At 52.1% G+C, this 17,880-nt stretch overlaps 4 protein-coding genes across 4 annotated transcripts; 1 reads left to right on the forward strand and 3 right to left on the reverse strand.

The window, feature by feature from the left end:
* Positions 1-33: 33 nt before the first annotated feature.
* On the reverse strand, positions 34-2,326 carry BO85DRAFT_448866 (alpha-amylase). Its single transcript, XM_025660041.1, has 8 exons — positions 2,103-2,326; positions 1,609-2,037; positions 936-1,546; positions 852-875; positions 762-782; positions 485-704; positions 175-436; positions 34-102 (listed from the first exon to the last, which is right to left on the reverse strand). Exons 1-8 carry the CDS (start codon positions 2,179-2,181, stop codon positions 69-71), a joined length of 1,680 nt encoding a protein of 559 aa, XP_025515691.1. The 5' UTR covers positions 2,182-2,326; the 3' UTR covers positions 34-68.
* Positions 2,327-2,918: 592 nt separating this feature from the next.
* BO85DRAFT_459005 (alpha-amylase) lies at positions 2,919-4,641 on the reverse strand (the record flags this gene model as incomplete). Its single annotated transcript, XM_025661621.1, has 2 exons — positions 2,919-3,575; positions 3,631-4,641. 2 exons carry the CDS (start codon positions 4,639-4,641, stop codon positions 2,919-2,921), a joined length of 1,668 nt encoding a protein of 555 aa, XP_025515692.1.
* A 2,710-nt stretch (positions 4,642-7,351) lies between these two features.
* BO85DRAFT_448869 (uncharacterized protein) lies at positions 7,352-8,139 on the reverse strand (the record flags this gene model as incomplete). Its single annotated transcript, XM_025660042.1, has 2 exons — positions 7,471-8,139; positions 7,352-7,410 (listed from the first exon to the last, which is right to left on the reverse strand). A coding segment is annotated over exon 1 (329 nt), but the record flags the coding sequence as incomplete, so codon positions are not given.
* Positions 8,140-9,432: 1,293 nt separating this feature from the next.
* On the forward strand, positions 9,433-16,956 carry ags1 (alpha-1,3-glucan synthase Ags1; the record flags this gene model as incomplete). The annotated part of the gene is made up of 5 exons (XM_025655984.1): positions 9,433-9,789; positions 9,843-10,018; positions 10,080-16,049; positions 16,129-16,334; positions 16,394-16,956. 5 exons carry the CDS (start codon positions 9,433-9,435, stop codon positions 16,954-16,956), a joined length of 7,272 nt encoding a protein of 2,423 aa, XP_025515694.1.
* Between the last annotated feature and the right edge of the window lie 924 nt (positions 16,957-17,880).

Genomic DNA, 17,880 nt, shown 5'->3' on the forward strand with positions numbered 1-17,880 from the left:
TACATCATGTCTTAGAGCACATGGATACTAGGACCATCTTCATCTCAAACTGGTCCATCCTAAGTCAGCTAGCATGCTCGACTACCATAGATATCGACGTCACTATTCCAATATCCCCTGTGTCAGTTTCAAACATCCAACCCGAACCCAGCAAGAGTAAAGGTAGAGACTTACAAAGGCTCCTTCATACACCCTCGGCCATCCGCCGCACTATCCACCCAAACACCCACCCTCATCCCCTGGACCGGAAACTCCCCGTACCCCATCTCATCAATTACCGTGACAGACGGGTGATCATCGTCTCGCTGCAGCAGATCCGTCCACTTCTCGCCGGCGTGTTTCCGACCCACGTACATGCGCTTCGTGGCTGGTCCGCCGTTGCTCATGACGCAGGCCAGCCCGGAGGGGTGAGCGGCGTTGCCGTAGCGGATGAAACCTTTCATTTATTAGAGACTACATCGCAGAGAGGAACGGACGGACTTACCAATGCAGTTGGGCTGGTCAAAGTAGTCTTGCTGTTCGCCGTAAGCATACCATTTGCGCGCACGCATGAGAATCGGGAGTTGGCCTTCGCAGGCCGGGACTGGAGACTGGCCACCGCCGCAGCTGCCGTAGAGGTCGCCGTAGAAGACACACGGGTGGCCTCCTTGGCGGAGGAGGATTAGGGCGTAGGCGAGGGGTTTGAAGGAGGGTTCGACCACGTTCTGATAGATGTTAGCTCGTTACTAGTCATCAGACACTTATTAAATGCATGTACTCACCTCGAGCATTTGCCCCGGTTGCTAAGTTGTCACATCAGTTCAGCATTTATCCATGTACCATCGTCACTCCACAGAAAAAGATGTACTCACCGTATCATGATTTGTAACAAACGTCTACACAAGACGCCTCATTAGTCTTTCCAAGTCCACCAATCAAGACAAATGATAACTCACCAACGCATTCCCCGGCCTAGCCTCCATCAACGTCCCCTTCAGCACGCCTCTCAAATCCGCCCTCTTGGTCCTCGACAGTCCTGAGAATCTCTCCACCAGCGGCACATCCACCACCGCAACCCGATACTCCATCTCCTCCAGATACCTCAGCAGCGCCCTCAACTCCCCACTCCAATACTCCCCAATGACAAACACCTTCCTATCCCCCGCCTGACTTCTCACACAATCAATAAACTCCCTCTGAAACCCCGTCGAAAAATGCTTCGCCGCATCTAACCGCATCCCGCTCAACGGCAGCACAAACATAATCCACTTCGCCCAGCGCAACACATCCTCCCGAACCTCCGGGTGCGAGTAATCTAGATCCGCGAACATAAGGTAGTCGTAGTTGCCGTTCTCATCTGTGCCGACATCCTGAGCCCAGTTCTTGTCCGGCCGGGAAGGGTCCAGGATCCTGTAGATTGCTTTGCGTTGGTGGGCGTCGTCCCAATCTACTCCAGAGAAGTGGTGCCAGTGGTATTGCAGCGGGCTGTAGGTAGTGCCCCGGCCGGGGAAGGTGAAGGATGTCCAGCCTGCAATTTCCTGGGGATCACCATCTTCGATATCTCGTCCTGAGGATACATGTCAGTAATCATGACACTCACGCACGATAGATAGAAACGGGGAGAAATACGATCATCACCAACCCTCACACCCTCGAACCTCTCCACGCCATCCGCCCCAGCCTTATGATTCAACACCGCATCCCATAATATCCCGACACCCAGGGCACTCGCCTCCCTCACCAGATCCTCTAATTCCGCGCGTGTACCCCATTTCGTCCCCACCGCTCCCTTCTGATCAAACTCCCCCAGATCATACAAATCGTAGATATCATACCCATTGCCGTTGGCGTCCATGCCCTTGCATCCCGGCGGGATCCAGATGCTGGTTACGCCGAGGGAATGGATAGCGGGCAGGGCATGCTGGAGTCGGCGCCAGTGGCTGCGCTTGTCTGGGGTGTTGGGGGTGGTAGGGACGTGCCATTCGAAGGCTTGAAAGAGAAGCGTGTTTTCCGTAGGGGAGTGCCATGACGGAAGGGATTCTATGGCGTTGGCTTTTTCTATTGATATGTTATTACTATGGGTTGATTTCTGGGTAATTGGGGGTGATTGGGTGGTTGCTAACCCTCTATTTGCTTTTGGGATTGAGTTTGGGATTTGATTCGTTGTCGCCGGGTTTTGAAGCATGGGAGGAAGCTGAACATTTTGTTTGTTTGGGTTCTTGTTCTTCTTGTGCTTGGGGGTATTTTGTGGGTTTGTGGTGGTGGTGAGGATTTTTTTTACTGTGGCGAAGAGGGAGGGCTTAGCTAGGAGTTTACTGTGTTTGTGTCCATGTAGCTTGGATGGATGATGGATGGTAGGTGAAGAGTAGATTTCAGCGACGGAGCTGAGCTCACAAAGAATGTTTAGAATAGCTAATGTGCCAACACTAAGAATAGCTGGCTTAGCTAGCTAGTCAGTTAGTTAACACGTTGTGCATGACTTCAGTTCAATTTTCTATGGGTCCTGAAGTGGGCCTTTTTTTTCTTGCTGATGACCGAGTATTTTTAGCTCGGGCGGTTTTGTTCGGAACCCTACCGAGGCCGAACGGATTTGCCTCCAGATTAGTGTTGGGAGAGGATCAGCCAGCCACGGTGATCGTCAACAGCTGTGGGATGCAGGTACCCGTTTTGGTCATTGTCTGGAATTTAGTATGTAGGTGATCTATATATATTGTACTGGATTTTTAGTTGTCTCTATTCTGTTTATTGCTTAGTGCTGGATGACTAGTAACTAGTGTGGGAAAAAGCGAAACGCGGTTACCGCGAGTATATGCAGGTGGTAGTGAATATAGTGAAGTAAATATATACAAAATACTAGGTAAGGGTATCGTTACTGCAAATACATACAAAGAACACTGAAACAGATAATATATCTCATCCCATCTGTAGCTATCAGCATATTACCACATCCCCACAAGCAGACCCGCCACCACAGACAGCACCAGAGAAAGCAAAGCATTGGAAGCTGCATCGGTTCTGATGCCCAGCGACAAAGCAGCCTCTGCTGCCGCTGCGCCCTGCGTCTTCAAGGCAGCATAGGTGACATTCGCGACAGGGAGTCCGCACAGTCCACTGCCGGGCATCAGATCCGCCGGGAAGAACACGCGCGGCTCTCCTTTATCCATCGGAACCACGAGTTCACTCTGGGCATTGACCGTGTAGTTGATGCAGTTCAGAATCTCCGTCACGACCGTGCCGCCCGTGAAACTCACAGGCATCGAGAGGTTGTAAGCGCTGCTGTTGGTGCCCTGCGTGGATAGAAGCATGACCACTTGCCGGCCTTCGACTCCCTTGCGGAATCCCAGTTCACTGCCACCCTCGAAGACGGGGTACGTCTGAACATCCGGATAGTGATTGTCGAGTCGGTAGGCGTGCTTCCGGATGGCGTTCAACTTGCCGATCAATTTGTAGAGCTCGGCGTCGGTGTTGTACTCAGTGAGCCAAATCGCTTCTCGGTTCTTGGGACTGCCGGGGCCATCCAAATGCTGTTCCTGACCCTGATAAATCATGGGCACACCATCGGCAAGAAGAGTGAATGTGAGGATATTCTTCGCGAGCTAATGGGACAGAATGTTAGCTAGCGAATGCGTTAGAGGGTTCAAGGGTCCATACAGCCATGTCCGGGTTCATGCTGGCAAATCGTGCGACATCGTGGTTTTCGGAGAACGAGGATAAGGCGGTCACATCATGGCAGGAATTCTTCATCTCCTGGACTTGAGTGGCCAGGGCGCTGGTGTTGCCCAGGGTGAAGGCCTTCAACATGGCGTAGTAGACGGGATAATTCGGGAGACTGCCGATGTAGTTGTTCTGGTAATCGCAGATCGTGCTGACCTCTTGCTGCAGCACTTCGCCGGTCATGAAGATATCCACAGCATCGCCGAAATTCTTCAGAAAACCTGGGTTCACATGCTTTGCTGCATCGATGCGGAGACCATCAATGGAATAGGTGGATATAACATCCTTTGCCCAGTTGCTTAGCGTTTCTTGAACCTCGGCATGCTCGGTGTACAGATCGGGCAGGGCCACAATGTTATCACCGGTCTGGCACAGCTGGGCATTGGTGTAGTTATTCCAGTCGGTGATCTTACAGTACGGATGATAGTAAGACGAGCTGTTGAAGGGGGTGAGGGTTGAATAGTCGATGTGGGTAGCGGGGTCGGAGCCATTGGTGATGTAGGCCATGTTGTTGATGACCGTGTCCATCATCAGATACATGTCGCGAGCATGCAGGGCGTCACTCAGATCGAGCAGATCCTGGTGCGTGCCAAAATGTGAGTTGAGGGAGTATAGATCCAAGGGCCAATAGCCGTGATAGGCTTCTCCATACTCCACGCGACCTTCGACGTTTTCGATGATAGGGGAGATCATGACGGCATCAAAACCCATTCCCTGGATGTAATCGAGGTGGTTGATCATGCCGCGCCAGGTGCCACCACAGTACAGACCCTCTGTGGTGTTGCAGGGGGAGGTGGTTGAGCCATCCGTGCGCGCGAAGCGATCCGTCATGGTCTGATAGATTGACCGAGACTTCCATTGCTCAGTGGTGGCGGCCAGCGACGACCCCAGCCAGCCAGCAAGATAGAGGACCCCAAGCCCGTGTCGCAGGGCTGACATTGAGACCATGGCTACAGTCACTGGAAAATGTGAATTATATCAATGATACAGATGCTCACATGTACCTGCCGAGCAACTGCGGGGCCGAATTAGAGACACGATAAGACAAATGTGGTATGCTGGGAGATAGCCGTTTACGCTAAAAGGAAGGATACGGGCTCGGCAAGAAATGAAAGAGTGACAAAAGCAGTGGGACCCAAATGTAGAGAAAGAATGGCGATGGTCAGATCCAAAGGAAGAATGAATGGCAAGGGAGAAGCCCAGGAAGAGGGGTCACTTCAGTGATGGATGCATTGGTTGATGTGACGAGAGCGAAAGAATGAGCGAGGAGGAAGGAAGGGAAAGGAAAGGAGAGGAGAAGAGAGGAGAGGAGGAGGAGAAGGAGGAGGAGGAGAGAGAAGAGGGGAAGCGAGAAGAAGTGGAATGCTGGGGAAGAGCTTGACTGAACATCAGGTGCAGGTGCAAAATGCCGGTGGAGCGAGCAGTAAGGGGACCTCACTAACTGCATTCAGGCCGGATCCCCTGGATGGGATGATAAACAGGTAAACTAGCCTGCTTTTTAGTTCAATTCGAGAGGGGACCAATGAGTGTGCAGTGCAGTGCATCTGGGTTAGCATCATATAACCTACTTACTCAAGGTGGCGGGGGGAAATTGCCAATCGGAGAAAAATGTATAGATTGATTGATCCATTATCCTCCTTATCATGATCACCACCATCCTCATCTTCAGCCATGTGTGAAAGGCATCAGAGGCGTCGCCCTGATCCCTCGAACCCTGATCTTTAAGATTTTCCCGGAACCCCAGGGCGACTCCCGCGCAGGACCAGGAACCATTGATCCCTGCCGGTGGTGGCACCGAGGTTCCTGCTTGCAGCTCCCCCGGATTATTTGACTAGAAGATACCACTTCCTGGTTTGCCAGCTTGTCCTTCCCATTGGCTTCAAGAGGGGGCATTTCTCCTCAACCACCCCCCTGCAGATGTCACCACTGGCGTCAACGGTGGCACGAGTTTTCCGGCGGAGGAATGGCTTCTGATTTCTCCAAGACCAAGCCTGTCACGCCGCCACGAGCTGGGGCTAATGCTTCTGCCAGGCACAAAGAGCGGCAGATGAGCGAACCGGCCATTCCGATGGGTCGAAATGGGGAAGAAGAGGGGGCCAGTGAGACATGTTCTTGACTAGTAGTTTAGTAGAACCATTCTGGTGTCTGCCCTACTTGGAATCTCCGGAAAGACACCGTTTTAGGCTATTTGGTGATCCAATGAAGATGGCCAGGGACTCCACCGCTAAACCCTGACCAAGTGAAGACTAGCCAACTAGTATAATTAGTTCATCAGGGGAACATTGTATTGTAAGCACTCGAGAATATGTGAGACAGTCAGACAACAGCGGATATACTGGTCCGAGAAAGCACGCAGCTGCTCCAAACCCCAAAATTTGGGACGGAGATCGCGTGGTGGACAAAGGGGAAATGAGAACGAGGGCAAAGCTTGGCTCATTCTTCTCGCCATGTTCCTTGACGGGTGACCCCAGATGCTTGGCAGGAGATAAGTGATTGAGATATTTTCCTCGTCTGCATAAGTTGACTGTACTTCATAGACTTCATATCTAATGCAAGGTTCAGGCACACAGAGCAGCCCGATAAGAGGAACAACCTGTCCGAGAGCAAATTTGATTTATCTTCTCATTATTCCTTTTTCCAGGCGAGCCAAGGTCCAACCGCCAGGGTCTTGGCGGCGGGCTTGGCTGGCAGGATTGGGAAAAGCGGCGTTGCCCGAATCAGCAGCCTGAATTTCAAATTACCATCAGAAGGCTGCAAGTTTCACAATACTGACAGTACCTTACCGCCAAGTGGGGGCCAGGGAGCAAGAAAAAACAGGAAGAAATCTTATTATTGGAAACGGTGGTGTTGCTCGGAAATCTTCTTGTTCGCTCTTGGGTGATCTCTGCCCTGGCTGATAATCATTTTGCAGGAGACCATTGGCCCGCGAGGGATGGGAATAAAACCAAGTAAGACATGCATGGCCCGATTTCTCGTAGTGTGGTGTATCCGATCAGACCTTTAGCAGAAATCAGTAGTAGTCACCACTTAGGTACTTCGTTAGTCCTCCGCGAGACCCAAAGAAGACTAGTCCCGTCTATCTATCTCGGTTCTGTGCTGTGTGAATTGTGAAAAGATAGCACACCGGGATGCCAAGGGTCCATCTAGTAGACCCCTCTCTCCAAAAACCCAAGGTGGCTGCCAGCCTCACGGGAACCCGACCAAAGACCATCCAGATTTGAATCTGCGATCCCGTAAATCCTTCGCCGGAGACCCACTCCCGCCTGGCCAGGATGGCCTCCGTGGCTCCAACAAAAAACTTTCTGGCATCTTACTGAGTTGTGTACCTTACGGGTCTGTGTGGTCTCAATGGAGTGGAAAGTACTTAGTAGTATGCTTCTGCAGGGGCGAGCGTTGTTTATGGATGACATGTTTATCATTCCTCAGGCCCGTTGGAAAGAAAAGAAACTAAAGTGGCAAAGCCTGCGTCAAAATTTCCTGTTTCTTATTTCCTGTTATTTTTGTGTTTTTCTCTTCTCCGCTGCGAGGGAGCGAAAAAAAAAAAAAAAAAAGTGACACAGGGGCTTGGCAGTCGAACCGGGCAGAAGAGCCAAAATAGCAGGCAAAGAGTGCAGGGGCCCGCTCTCGGTCGGTGACAGCTTTCTGGAAACTTTCAACCGGTCAGGATCGCTTCGGGATCAACCACGGAATCATCTCCGGGCTATGACTGGCTTGTCGGTATTTTTGGACTTTTTTTCGTTTCTTTGCCTTTCTTTTCTTTCTCTGACCATTTTGCAGTTGGAGGCCCGAAGTCAACGCCACGGAAGTTGGCGGACTGAAGCTGATTGGGAATACTGTTGCCCCCAAAAATACACACACACCATATTCAGGAACAAACACACCACCAAGCCCGCTGCATGCATGGGATGGCTCACCTCCCCCTTCTGCGAGTAAAGGGCAGGAGATAACGCTATAGGTCTGACCCTCTACACCAGAAAAATAAATTATACGAGAAATGACTACCAACTACCACCACTCTTACGGTATCAGCACCATCGTTTTTCTCCAGTATACTACCACTAATAGACTACTAGCCGAATCCCAGACCCTCCACCACCAATCGGGAGGGTCCGCCCTTATCAGACCCAAATTTCCTCTTGAAGAAATCGAGGAAAAAAAAATGAGCTGCTTGATGACAGTAAGACATCACCTGCACTACTGTGTAGAGTGTCTTAGAAGAGGGCCAATAGAGTTTTATCGTTACCGAGATTGGTTGCACGCCACCGTATTGCTGCCTCTTCAGGTATCGTTTGGCTTGGGCGTGAATACGACCTGGCACCCTTGGCCTAGTAGAGATTACCGTCAGAAGCAGCAGCAGCAGCAGCAGCAGCTGTAGCAGATGAAGGGGTCTTCGCCTGTTTCCCATAGTACGGAAATGGGCGATGGGAACAATAAGGAAGTCCTCGGAGGGACCAGGGAGGGTCCAGTTTTCGGGGGGACTAAAGGGAGGCGCGAGACTAGATCTCAAAGGGGATTGGTGAGGGCCTGGCGGTATCAAGTGGGCGGAAGAACCCTTCTTTCAAGACATTCAATGATCCAGTTCCAACTGCCCCTTGAGTTCCACCGTAAAATGCCTACCGGTCCGAGAGGAAACCTACTAAGTATCTAACGGCTCCGAATAGCCTACTTACTACTATATACGAGAGTGGCCCATGTTTTTTTCAATGGGATGGCTGTCGGACCACCCAATGGTCCGCTTCCGTTATTCATTTTTATTCATTTTCTCTTTTTCCTAACCCTTCTAAATTTCCAATTTTTCAATACTTTTTTTTTAAATTCCCTCTTTTGGTCTTTGCACCGCACTGCCGCGGTCTAGTCCACTCTCAGCAGGCAAAAAGTATTCCGTCATAGCCAACGGCAAGTCGCCCCTCCCTCTGGCTCTGGACAAGGCTAGAAGTCCCTCCGGCGTGGATTCGATAACTTACTTACCCCCGGGGAACCAGTCCTATACGAGTGAGCTGGCACCGGGGAGCCATTCAGAGTGGTTCTCCAGTCAGCTTGGGGTTATTATTAGCAAAATACACATCGACGAGACAAGACGAGACGTCTCGTCTGCTTCTTTTTTCTATTTTTCATTTCATCGATCCTTAGTCCCTTCCCCTCGATCCACTATCGCGGATATCGATGTGTGCCCCCAATCCAGCCTCTCATTGCTGAGCCTCAGCATCGCTGCTAGTAGCTCAGTATCTTACTATTAGTTGGACTGATTAGCTTTTTTCTCCATTTGGCTTTCTCGCCTTTGTCCCCATCATCCTTCCCCTCTGACACTTTCTCCTTCCTCCTATTCCTCGTATTATCTTTTCTCTTTCTCCTTCTCTCTTCCACTTCCTCTTCTCCCCTCTCTCGCTGGATCCATCTTATCTCTGATCTCATGCATCGTTTCTTGTTTTGATTGTTGTTGCATTGTGATTCCCCATAGATTTCACTCGTTAACGAAGCGTCCTGTGTTTCTCTCGTTATCTGCACGCTATCTATCGCTCGTTATCAGTCGCATTCATCATCTACCCAACCGACTATCATTGAGTGACCTGCCCAACCCAGCGAAGAAAGATCGCAGTCAGCCGTGGTGACGAGGCAGAAACCATTCTTTCTCCCCAGCTTTTGGCCAACTCAACCATCTCACATTGACCTGGCCCTACGTCTTGTTCCTGGTTTGTTGACCGGTGGTCATCCCGGGTCGACTCGACCTTCCCACCCAGCATGAAGTGGGCTATCTCCGGCACGCTGCTCGCCTGTTTCGCAACAACAGCAACGGCCTGGCCCTACGATGAGTCCCTCGTCGACTACAACTTCAACCAGAACCAGTCCGCCACTAATCCGGCGGACTATTGGGGAACATGGCCCAATCACACTGGGGACTACTTCCCCTCCCCGGACAATTGGCGCTTCCCTGTCTATACCCTCTTCCTAGACCGCTTCGTCAACGGTGACCCCACAAACGACAACATCAATGGTACCCTGTTCGAGCACGACCTCCGCTCGAATCAGATGCGCCATGGTGGTGATGTTGCCGGCCTGCTGGACACCTTGGATTACTTGCAGGGCATGGGAATCAAGGTCGGTCTCCGTGGCTTGCGCGATGCTGCGATTAACTACTAACATTCGTTTAGGGCCTCTATCTCGCCGGAACAATCCTGATGAACCAGCCCTGGGGATCTGACGGTTATTCGGCTTTGGATACGACTTTGCTCGATCAACACTATGGTAACCTGCAGACGTGGCGCAACGCCATCACGGAAATTCATAAGCGGGGGATGTATGTCATCTTCGATAACACCATCGCAACGTAAGTTAACCGCTGCCTTTGTCTCCCCCACACCCAAAAAATACTCACCTTCAATGTTTAGGATGGGCGATTTGATCGGATTTGATGGCTATCTGAACACTACTACCCCCTTCTCTGTGAAGGAACACCAGACGGTGTGGAAGACTGACCGCCGCTACGTGGACTTCGACATTGGCAATGACTACAACGAAACATGCGATTACCCCCGCTTCTGGTTTGAGGATGGCTACCCTGTTCAAGCTTCAGTCACCGAGGAACTGGTCGGATGTTACAATAGCGACTTCGACCAGTATGGTGATATTGAGGCCTTTGGTGTTTTTCCCGATTGGCAACGTCAGCTGGCCAAATTCGCCTCCGTTCAGGATCGACTCCGTGAATGGGTTCCCTCGGTGCGCGAGCGTTTGATCCGCCACTCCTGCATTATTATCCAGTCCCTCGATATTGACGGTTTCCGGTACGACAAGGCAACTCAGGCAACCGTTGACGCTCTCGGAGATATGTCCAATGCGTACCGCGAGTGTGCCCGCGCCGTTGGAAAGGAAAACTTCTTCATTGCGGGCGAAATTACGGGTGGTAATACCTTTGGTTCTATCTACCTGGGCCGAGGTAGACAGCCAAATCAGTTTCCTGACTCGGCGGAGGCAGCCATGAAGCTGACCAACACTTCTGACGCCCAGTATTTCCTGCGTGAAGTAGGACATGAGGCGATCGATGGCGCAGCCTTCCACTACTCCATTTACCGAGCACTGACCCGCTTCCTGGGCATGGATGGTAATCTGGCTGCCGGTTACGATGTGCCGGTCGACTGGGTTGATGCCTGGAATCTCATGCTGCAGTCGAATGATCTGGTCAATGCGAACACCGGCAAGTTCGACCCCCGCCACATGTACGGGGCTACCAACCAGGATGTCTTCCGTTGGCCCACTGTGGAAAAGGGCGTGGAGCGCCAGTTACTTGGATTGTACATCACGACTCTTCTGCTCCCCGGAATCCCGCTCCTTCTTTGGGGCGAGGAACAGGCGTTTTACGTTCTGGATGCCACGGCATCCAACTACATCTACGGTCGGCAGGCCATGTCTCCTGCCACCGCTTGGAGGGATCATGGCTGTTTCTCCTTGGAATCGTCTCAGTACTATAACTGGCCCATAGAGTCTGGCCGCCAGGGCTGCCATGACCCCACGGTGGCCTACGATCATCGTGACCCGTCTCATCCGGTGCGCAATATTATCAAGCACATGTATCAGATGCGCGAACAGTTCCCTGTTCTCAATGACGGTTATACTATTCAAAAGCTCTCGAACCACACCGAAGATGTGTATTATCTCGGTTCCAATGGCACAGCCACCGAGACAGGACTCTGGTCCATCCTCCGCGATGTGAACGCGGATGTGCAGGATTTGGGTTCGGATGCAAACAACCAGCCCGTCTGGTTGGTTTACCACAACACGAATCGCACCATTGATTATAAGTTTGACTGCTCGGATAATGATACAGCTCTCATTGCCCCCTTTGATAGTGGCACCTGGGTCAAAAACCTGTTTTACCCGTATGACGAGCACCAGCTGATTGATTCCCCCACTAAGTTGGGATTGAACGGATCGACTGCATACAGTGGCTGCTTGGCTAATATGACCATGGACGCATATGAATTTCGGGCCTACGTGCCTAAAACCCGCTTTACTAAACCCAGACCGATGATCACGAAGTTCACTCCGGGACACGATGTCCCGATCCGCTCGACCGTGGCACCGAACGCAGACGAGAATGTGGAGGTCGAAATCTACTTCTCCGAAGAAATGGATTGCGACTCGGTGACAAAGTCAATTACCCTTTCATCGTCGACCGAAATTGGAAAGGTCCCGTCCGTCGATTCTAACAGCGTCAACTGCAAGTCAGTTCCCGCCACTAACACCAGCTGGACCGGCCAGATCCCCGGGGTGTGGCTGTGGGCGGCCAACCTGACAGGCGTTTACAACGGCATTCATCGTCTAACGGTCAACAATGTCAGCACAGAGAGTGGGAATGCGACCACCAATGCGGTCGACCATTTCCTCTTCCGCATCGGCCAGATCGATAATCCCATGATTTTCACCAGTGCGAACTATTCGAGTAGTTTGCTCCATGAGGAATCCAACGGTACTCTTTTCATCCAGCACCACGCCGCTGGTGCTGATAAGTATCGCTATTCAACCAATTGGGGGACCACTTTCTCCGACTGGATGGACTACAAGGGCGGAAATGACACTATTGAGGAACTCGAATGGTCGGGAACCAAGAAACAGTCTTGGAAAGGGAACCATGTCCGCGTCGAGTATTGGAGTCGGTGGACCGGCAGCAGCGACTACGTCCAAGAGGGAGACGCGGGCTGGGACGAGAAAGTCCCTCGCCGTTTCCCTCACGTCTTCTTCAACGGTCCTTACAACCAGTATGGATATGATGCAGGTCTGGACAACGTGGTCCGGCAGGACAGCGTAGACGGTCTCTGGAAATACCATTTCACCGCGGAATGGCCTGCTCAGGCTCAATTGAACATCTGGGGCATGAACCCTGACGGGGAGCCTGACCAAAGTTGGGTCCTAGGTGACGCTGACAATGATTCCGTTCTCGATCGCATGCCGCCCTCTTCGCTATCCGCCACACTGATTAACATCACTGAACATCCTCCCTCTCCCTACATCTCGTGGAATATCTTCATTGATGACGGGACCATGCGCTTCCAGCTGTTCCCTGTCGGGCATCAGAATACTCAGATCGCCATGTATGTGCTCTTTTGGATCATCCCCGTCATCACGGGCGCAGCCGGTGTGTGGGCTTTCATGAAGTCTTTCTACAAGGTCAAATTCAACCAGGTTGGTGTGAGCGAGAAGCACCAGATGATCCCATTGGCTCTGCGCCGGAAGTTCAAGCGCAATCGTGGCATGGATGAGGAGAACTCAAACCCTCTTATGCGTCTGGCAAACAAGTCCGGGTTCCTCCAGACCGACACGGCGATTGGCGGTGCTGCTAGCGGCAAGCGTCGCATGGTTCTGATTGCCACCATGGAGTACGACATTGAGGATTGGGCCATCAAGATCAAGATTGGTGGCCTTGGTGTCATGGCGCAACTCATGGGTAAGACTCTGGGTCATCAAGACTTGATCTGGGTGGTGCCCTGCGTCGGGGGCGTTGATTACCCCGTGGATAAACCCGCAGAGCCCATGCACGTCACCATTCTGGGCAATTCATACGAAGTCCAGGTCCAGTATCACGTCTTGAATAACATAACCTACGTTTTGCTGGATGCCCCTGTGTTCCGTCAACAGTCCAAGTCAGAGCCTTACCCCGCCCGCATGGACGACCTGAACAGCGCCATTTACTACTCCGCCTGGAATCAGTGCATTGCTGAGGCCTGCAAGAGATTCCCGATCGACCTCTATCATATCAACGATTACCACGGTTCCCTGGCTCCTCTGTATCTACTCCCAGATACAGTGCCTGCCTGCCTTTCCCTGCACAACGCCGAGTTCCAAGGTCTGTGGCCCATGCGGACGCAGAAAGAAAAGGAGGAAGTTTGCTCCGTGTTCAACCTGGATATCGAGACCGTGAGGCATTACGTGCAGTTCGGCGAGGTGTTCAACTTGCTCCACTCGGGTGCTAGCTATCTTCGTGTTCACCAACAGGGTTTCGGTGCTGTCGGTGTGTCCAAGAAGTATGGAAAGCGGTCCTACGCGCGTTACCCCATTTTCTGGGGTCTCCGTAAGGTTGGAAACCTACCTAACCCTGATCCGTCCGATGTCGGTGAATGGAGCAAGGAACAGGCCAGCGCCATGGGTGATAATGTGACCGTGGATCCGACTTACGAAGCTGGACGAGGCGACCTCAAGCGTCAAGCTCAGGAGTGGGCCGGTCTGGAACAAAACCCTGACGCCGATTTGCTTGTCTTCGTTGGTCGTTGGTCGATGCAGAAGGGTGTTGATTTGATCGCCGACGTCATGCCTGCTGTCCTGGAAGCGCGCCCCAATGTGCAGCTCATTTGTGTTGGACCGGTTATCGATCTCTACGGTAAATTCGCAGCCCTCAAACTGGACCATATGATGAAGGTCTACCCTGGACGAGTGTTTTCCAGACCCGAATTCACGGCATTGCCCCCCTACATCTTCTCTGGTGCTGAATTCGCGCTGATTCCCTCTCGTGACGAGCCCTTTGGTCTGGTCGCCGTCGAGTTCGGACGTAAGGGAGCTTTGGGTATCGGTGCCCGGGTTGGTGGTCTCGGTCAGATGCCAGGTTGGTGGTACAATGTGGAATCGACTGCTACTTCTCATTTGCTCGTTCAATTCAAGCTGGCTATCGATGCGGCGCTCAGTTCGAAAACGGAAACTCGTGCCATGATGCGTGCCCGGTCCGCCAAACAGCGCTTCCCGGTGGCCCAATGGGTGGAAGACTTGGAGATCTTGCAAACCACCGCCATCCAAGTGCACAACAAGGAATTAGTCAAACATAATGGTCGACCCTTCACCCCGTCTGGAACTACCACGCCGAATGGCATCTTGAGCCAGCCGTCAAGCCCACTGATGCCCCCGGGAATGCAGACCCCCATGGCCCATTCTCGGGACAGCAGCTATTCGAACCTGAACCGTCTCAGTGAATATGTCACAGATCCGAAAACAAACTACAGTCGCGATATCAGCCCCAGCGGTACTGAAAAGCCGCGGTCCGGTCTGCAACGGCAGCTCTCACTTGGTGTTCGCTCCGGACCTGGTCATCAAGAGCGCCGTGGCCGTCGTGGACGCCAACGCGACAGTATCCCCGAACACGAAGACACCGCCGGGGCCATGACTGACGTTGAAGAAGACCACGAGGATATTGGCGATCAGCAGGACGCGGACGACGAGTACACTCTCACCCCGGCCCAGGTCGAGGAAGGGCGTCGCTTGCAGGCGGTCCAGCAGCAGGGAGTTGGTATGCCCACGAGCCCAGGCATTCGCCGTTATAGTCAAGACTCCTTGCATCCGCGACAGCTTCCTAGCAGCCCTGGACCTGTTCCCACTCCTACACAGAGCCTCCTCCCGCCACCCAGGCTTGGGGATGCCGGTAGCCGACTCAGTAGCGCATCTGTTCTATCTCTGGACTCGGTCGTTGGCACCAAGACGGACTTTAAGCTGCAGAAGGTCGACCCCTTCTTTACGGATTCTACCGGCGAGTACTACAAGGCATTCGACAAGAAGCTGACCGGCTTGAACGGCTCGAACTCCGAATCCCAGCTTTGCATTGAAGAATATCTCATCAAGAGTGAAAAGGAATGGTTCGACAAGTTCCGCGATGCTCGACTGGGTCGCCTGAAATCCCCCGCTTCGTCCGTCTTCCGGGACAAACATGGTGCCTCCCCCGTTGGTTCATACTACGATGACACTGGCTCTCGGGTGAGTGGCGACGATGATCGAGAGTCTCGTGATACGGAAGACGACGAGTTCCTCCTGGGTAAGGATTACGTGCCTCCGACGGGTCTGCGCAAGTGGATGCAGATTCGTGTCGGAGACTGGCCAGTCTACTCGTTGTTCCTTGCCTTGGGTCAGATCATTGCAGCAAACTCTTATCAGGTGACCTTGCTTACCGGTGAGGTCGGTGAGACGGCTGAGAAGCTTTATGGTATCGCTACCACCTACCTGATCACCTCAATCCTCTGGTGGCTCGTGTTCCGTTACTTCAAATCGGTGGTTTGCCTCTCGGCTCCCTGGTTTTTCTATGGCCTTGCCTTCCTCCTGATCGGCTCCGCCCACTTCGAACCCAATTCATTCAACCGCGGTTGGATCCAGAATATCGGCAGTGGATGCTACGCCGCTGCCTCCTCTAGCGGTTCCATCTTCTTCGCTCTGAACTTTGGTGATGAAGGTGGTGCGCCGGTTGAAACCTGGATCTTCCGGGCCTGTCTCATCCAGGGTATCCAGTCGGCTTATATTATCGGACTCTGGTACTGGGGTTCTACCCTGACCAAGGCATCCAGCCAGGGTTTGTTGACCTCGACGAACAATATCGCCAACAGCTGGAAGATGACGTGAGTATCTTCAAGCCCCTGATTCATTGATCAATCAGCCATCTAGTCAGTCATTCGGCTCGCTAACAATGATCTCTAGTGCCATCTGTTACCCGATTGCAATCTTCCTCTGGGCTGTTGGATTGTTGTTGCTCTTCGGACTTCCCAACTACTATCGCCAGACTCCTGGAAAGGTGGCCTCCTTCTACAAGTCCGTATTCCGCCGCAAGATCGTCATCTGGAACTTCGTTGCCGTCATCCTTCAAAACTTCTTCCTTAGCGCACCTTACGGTCGCAACTGGGGCTGTAAGTCTATCTCTTTTCGCCATATCTTGTCGAATTGGCAAGCTAACTCTACTCTGCAGTCCTTTGGTCTTCCAACCACGCTAAGGCCTGGCAAATCGTCATCCTATGTATCGTCTTCTACGGGTTCGTCTGGGCGGGCTTCCTGTTCGTTGTCAGCCGCTATTTCAAATCCCACAGTTGGTTCCTGCCCGTGTTTGCGTGCGGACTCGGGGCGCCTCGCTTCATACAAATCTGGTGGGGTGTCTCGGGCATTGGCTACTACCTTCCCTGGGTCTCCGGAGGCTATCTCGGCGGAGCTCTGGCCTCACGGAGTCTCTGGCTCTGGCTGGGTGTGTTGGATTCGATCCAGGGTCTCGGGTTCGGTATTATCCTGTTGCAGACCCTGACCCGCATGCACATGCTGTTCACCTTGATCTGCTCGCAGGTGCTTGGTTCCATCGCCACCATCTGTGCGCGAGCGTTTGCCCCGAATAACGTTGGGCCCGGTCCTGTGTCGCCGGACCCTACCTTTGGAGGAAGTTCAGTGGCCAATGCGTGGTTCTGGGTGGCCCTGTTTTGTCAGCTGTTGGTGTGTGCTGGCTTCCTCCTCTTCTTCCGGAAAGAACAGCTTTCCAAACCTTGAACGCCTTAATGATGTGGTGGTGCGCTTGAGCACCACTGGGCATGAACATTCTACCTACGTCCCCACCATTCCTTTCTTCCTTCCCTCCTTTCCTTCCTTACCTACACCCCTTGGATATACTTTTACTGTCTGTCATAATATAATCTCTCCTGTATGTATATAGAATATCGCATGATGAACCGGAGAAGGTTTCGGTCGTCTCATTGAATACCATTGTGGGATTGGAAAATAGATCCCTGCAGATTCATCTGCTGTTCATCTCTTTGATCGTGCGAGAGTGTTTCGACTCGTTGAATGTAGATGGCATATCGTCAGAGGTGCTTGATAAGATGCGAGAGGTAGCCTGTAGCCAGTAACTTGTCTTGGGTGCAGAATAGTGAGCCCAACCATCTCTCCAGTGCCGTATGCCTGCCACAACCCAGGAAGGGATAGATTGTTGCCTCAGGTTCTCAACACTTCCCACAAAGAAACCACAGAAAAGAATGATTTACTAGTGACAAAATAATAATCCGAACCATTATGTTATACTTAATCCAAAAGGGAACAAAATAAATTAGTCAAAAATGAGAAAAAGGAAAAAAAGGAAAACAAAATCCGAAAGGGAGCCCCGAAACAACTCCCGCTTCGGCCGGGACTATTCCCGATGTAGACAACCGGGAGCTCCACCGCGGTCCTTCCGGGCGAGGCAGACGAACTAATAATATTGAGAATGCGGGAGGGAGTGGGAAGTTAGAGAGAGAGACACTCTGGAACAGTTGTTCCCCCCTCCCATCCATCTCTCCCTCTCTTTCCTCTCTCTCTTCTCTTGTTCTCTTCATCGTCGTCCTTCCATCTATCTACCTTCTTCCTTAATGTTACTACTGATTGCTTGATCCCACACCTAACACTGCTGTCCCCATCACACACATATACTGTGTAGGACAC

Source organism: Aspergillus piperis, assembly GCF_003184755.1.
Source record: "Aspergillus piperis CBS 112811 unplaced genomic scaffold BO85scaffold_8, whole genome shotgun sequence".
In the NCBI taxonomy this organism is placed as follows: Eukaryota; Fungi; Ascomycota; class Eurotiomycetes; order Eurotiales; family Aspergillaceae; genus Aspergillus; species Aspergillus piperis.

Bases quoted from the DNA above. Each gene is read 5' to 3' on its own strand.
- BO85DRAFT_448866 (XM_025660041.1), bottom strand. From the start codon at position 2,181: ATGTTCAGCTTCCTCCCATGCTTCAAAACCCGGCGACAACGAATCAAA. The intron at 1,547-1,608 runs GTATTTCTCCCC...ATGTATCCTCAG, and splicing joins TGTGAGGGTTGGTGATGATC to GACGAGATATCGAAGATGGT. The intron at 783-851 runs GTGAGTACATCT...GTGACAACTTAG, and splicing joins TTGTTACAAATCATGATACG to CAACCGGGGCAAATGCTCGA.